The 3,368-nt window shown below is 59.0% G+C and overlaps 1 protein-coding gene across 1 annotated transcript; it reads right to left on the bottom strand.

The window, feature by feature from the left end:
* Nucleotides 1-2,507: 2,507 nt before the first annotated feature.
* On the bottom strand, nucleotides 2,508-2,660 carry LOC104384788 (kallikrein-14-like; the record flags this gene model as incomplete). Its single annotated transcript, XM_010008552.1, has 1 exon — nucleotides 2,508-2,660. A coding segment is annotated over one exon (153 nt), but the record flags the coding sequence as incomplete, so codon positions are not given.
* Nucleotides 2,661-3,368: the final 708 nt, after the last annotated feature.

Below are 3,368 nucleotides of genomic sequence, written 5' to 3'. Positions count from 1 at the left end.
CCCATGACGTCATCACATCCGGGTCTTTTTTGGGGGGGGATTTGTTGCATTTTGGGGACGTTTTCCGGGTTCTTTGAAGCTGCATCTTCTGCGTCGGAGGTGACGTCAGTGATGACGTCATGGTGAGCTCAGCCCCTCCCACCCGGGGCCTTCTGGGATTGGTCAACCTGGTCTTGAGGCTCGTTGACCATTGGTTGGGTCGGTCTTGGTGCCTTGGAGACCTTGGTTGACCATTGGTTGGGTCGGTCTTGGTGCCTTGGAGACCTTGGTTGACCATTGGTTGGGTTGGTCTTGGCGCCTTGGAGGCCTTGGTTGACCATTGGTTGGGTTGGTCTTCAAGACTTTGGTTGACCATTGGTCGGGTTGGTCTTGGAGACCTTGGTTGACCATTGGTTGGGTTGGTCTTGGAGACCTTGGTTGACCATTGGTCAGGTTGGTCTTGGCTTCTTGGAGACCTTGGTTGACCTTTGGTTGGGTTGGTCTTGGAGACCTTGGTTGACCATTGGTTGGGTTGGTCTTCAAGACCTTGATTGATCATTGGTTGGGTTGGTCTTGGAGACCTTGGTTGACCATTGGTTGGGTTGGTCTTGGAGACCTTGGTTGACCATTGGTCAGGTTGGTCTTGGCTTCTTGGAGACCTTGGTTGACCTTTGGTTGAGTTGGTCTTGGGAGACCTTGGTTGACCTTTGGTTGGGTTGGTCTTCAAGACGTTGGTTGACCATTGGTTGGGTTGGTCTTCAAGACCTTGATTGACCATTGGTCAGGTTGGTCTTGGAGACCTTGGTTGATCATTGGTGATTGGTCTTGGTTTCTTGGAGACCTTTGACCATCCATGTTTCCCCCAAACTTGCCTTTGGACCTTCCCAATGGGGCAGGTCATGACCTGGGCGTGTCCTCCAGCGATTGGCTCAGCCCACGAGGCCCCGCCCATCGTGCCTTGCTCTGATTGGCCCGTTCTTCACCTCCCTTCTTCTCCTTGGTGCTTCCACCTGCCTTGGTGCCTCCAACCGTTGAGTGCTCCTCAAGGGACCTTCACCAGCTTGGACCTGGCCCCTCCCCCTTCCCTGGAGGCCCCGCCCACCTTTTTTCATGCTGGCCCAGGTCCATGGTTGCCCAGGTCTCTGGTCCATGGTGGCCAAGATCTCTGGTCCATGGTGGCCAAGATCTCTGGTCCATGGTGGCCCAAGGTCTCTGGTCCATGGTGGCCAAGATCTCTGGTCCATGGTGGCCCAAGGTCTCTGGTCCATGGTGGCCAAGATCTCTGGTCCATGGTGGCCCAAGGTCTCTGGTCCATGGTGGCCAAGATCTCTGGTCCATGGTGGCCCAAGGTCTCTGGTCCATGGTGGCCAAGATCTCTGGTCCATGGTGGCCCAAGGTCTCTGGTCCATGGTGGCCAAGATCTCTGGTCCATGGTGGCCCAAGGTCTCTGGTCCATGGTGGCCAAGATCTCTGGTCCATGGTGGCCCAAGGTCTCTGGTCCATGGTGGCCAAGATCTCTGGTCCATGGTGGCCCAAGGTCTCTGGTCCATGGTGGCCAAGATCTCTGGTCCATGGTGGCCCAAGGTCTCTGGTCCATGGTGGCCAAGATCTCTGGTCCATGGTGGCCCAAGGTCTCTGGTCCATGGTGGCCAAGATCTCTGGTCCATGGTGGCCCAAGGTCTCTGGTCCATGGTGGCCAAGATCTCTGGTCCATGGTGGCCCAAGGTCTCTGGTCCATGGTGGCCAAGATCTCTGGTCCATGGTGGCCCAAGGTCTCTGGTCCATGGTGGCCAAGATCTCTGGTCCATGGTGGCCAAGATCTCTGGTCCATGGTGGCCAAGATCTCTGGTCCATGGTGGCCAAGATCTCTGGTCCATGGTGGCCAAGATCTCTGGTCCATGGTGGCCAAGATCTCTGGTCCATGGTGGCCAAGATCTCTGGTCCATGGTGGCCAAGATCTCTGGTCCATGGTGGGCAAGATCTCTGGTCCATGGTGGCCAAGATCTCTGGTCCATGGTGGGCAAGATCTCTGGTCCATGGTGGCCAAGATCTCTGGTCCATGGTGGCCCAGGTCTCTGGTCCATGGTGGCCAAGATCTCTGGTCCATGGTGGCCCAGCTCCATGGTGGCCCAGCCCCCTGGTGGCCCAGGTCCATGTCTGTGTCTTCCTCGTTGTCCTCCATGGTGGACCAGGTCTCTTGTCTTTGTCTGTGTCCCCTTAGTCATCATCCCTGGTGGCCCAGGTCTGTGTCCCCTTAGTCATTGTCCTTGGTGGCCCAAGTCCTTGGTGGTCCAGGTCCTTGGTGGCCCAAGTCCTTGGTGGTCCAGGTCCTTGGTGGCCCAAGTCCTTGGTGGCCCAAGTCCTTGGTGGCCCAAGTCCTTGGTGGTCCAGGTCCATGTCTGTGTCCCCCCTGCTCGTCATCCATGGTGGCCCAGCTCCGTAACTTCCTTCTGGTGGCCATGGTGGCCCATCCCCATGTCCCCCCTGTCCCCCCCACTGGTGGCCAGCTCCTCCTTGGTGGCCAGCTCCTAGTTGGTGGCCATGGTCTGACGGATCCAGCCCACGTAGTTGCAGACCCTGGTGTAGACCCCAGGACGCCCAGGCAGGGCACAGGTCTGGAGACCCCAGGACACCAACCCCTGGAGGGTCCCGTTGCAGGACAAGGGGCCACCAGAGTCACCCTGTGGGGAGGGGACAAGGTTGGGGACATCTCTAGTAGCCCATGAGCCCATGGATGGCCATGGTTGGTGCCCAACGTGGGGCAGGTCCCATCACCCATTGGTGCCCAACGTGGGGCAGGTCCCATCACCCATTGGGCAGGTCCCATCACCCATTGGTGCCCAACGTGGGGCAGGTCCCATGACCCATTGGTTGGCGCCCAACGTGGGGCAGGTCCCATCACCTGTTGGGCAGGTCCCATCACCCATTGGTGCCCAACGTGGGGCAGGTCCCATGACCCATTGGTTGGCGCCCAACGTGGGGCAGGTCCCATCTCCCATTGGGTGGCGCCCAACGTTGGGCTCATCCCATAACCCATTGGTGCCCAACGTGGGGCAGGTCCCATCACCTGTTGGGCAGGTCCCATCACCCATTGGTGCCCAACGTGGGGCAGGTCCCATCACCTGTTGGGCAGGTCCCATCACCCATTGGTGCCCAACGTGGGGCAGGTCCCATAACCCATTGGTGCCCAACGTGGGGCTCATCCCATCACCCATTGGTGCCCAAACATCCGTTGGTACCCAACGTGGGGCAGGTCCCATCACCTGTTGGGCAGGTCCCTCCCATCATCGGTTGGTGCCCAACGTGGGGCAGGTCCCATCACCCATTGGGTGGCGCCCAACGTTGGGCTCATCCCATAACCCATTGGTGCCCAACGTGGGGCAGGTCCC

This window comes from Chaetura pelagica, unplaced genomic scaffold (genome assembly GCF_000747805.2).
Source record: "Chaetura pelagica isolate M959 unplaced genomic scaffold, ChaPel_1.0 scaffold712, whole genome shotgun sequence".
Lineage (NCBI taxonomy): Eukaryota > Metazoa > Chordata > Aves > Apodiformes > Apodidae > Chaetura > Chaetura pelagica.
This window is presented reverse-complemented; position numbering and strand designations above follow the sequence as displayed.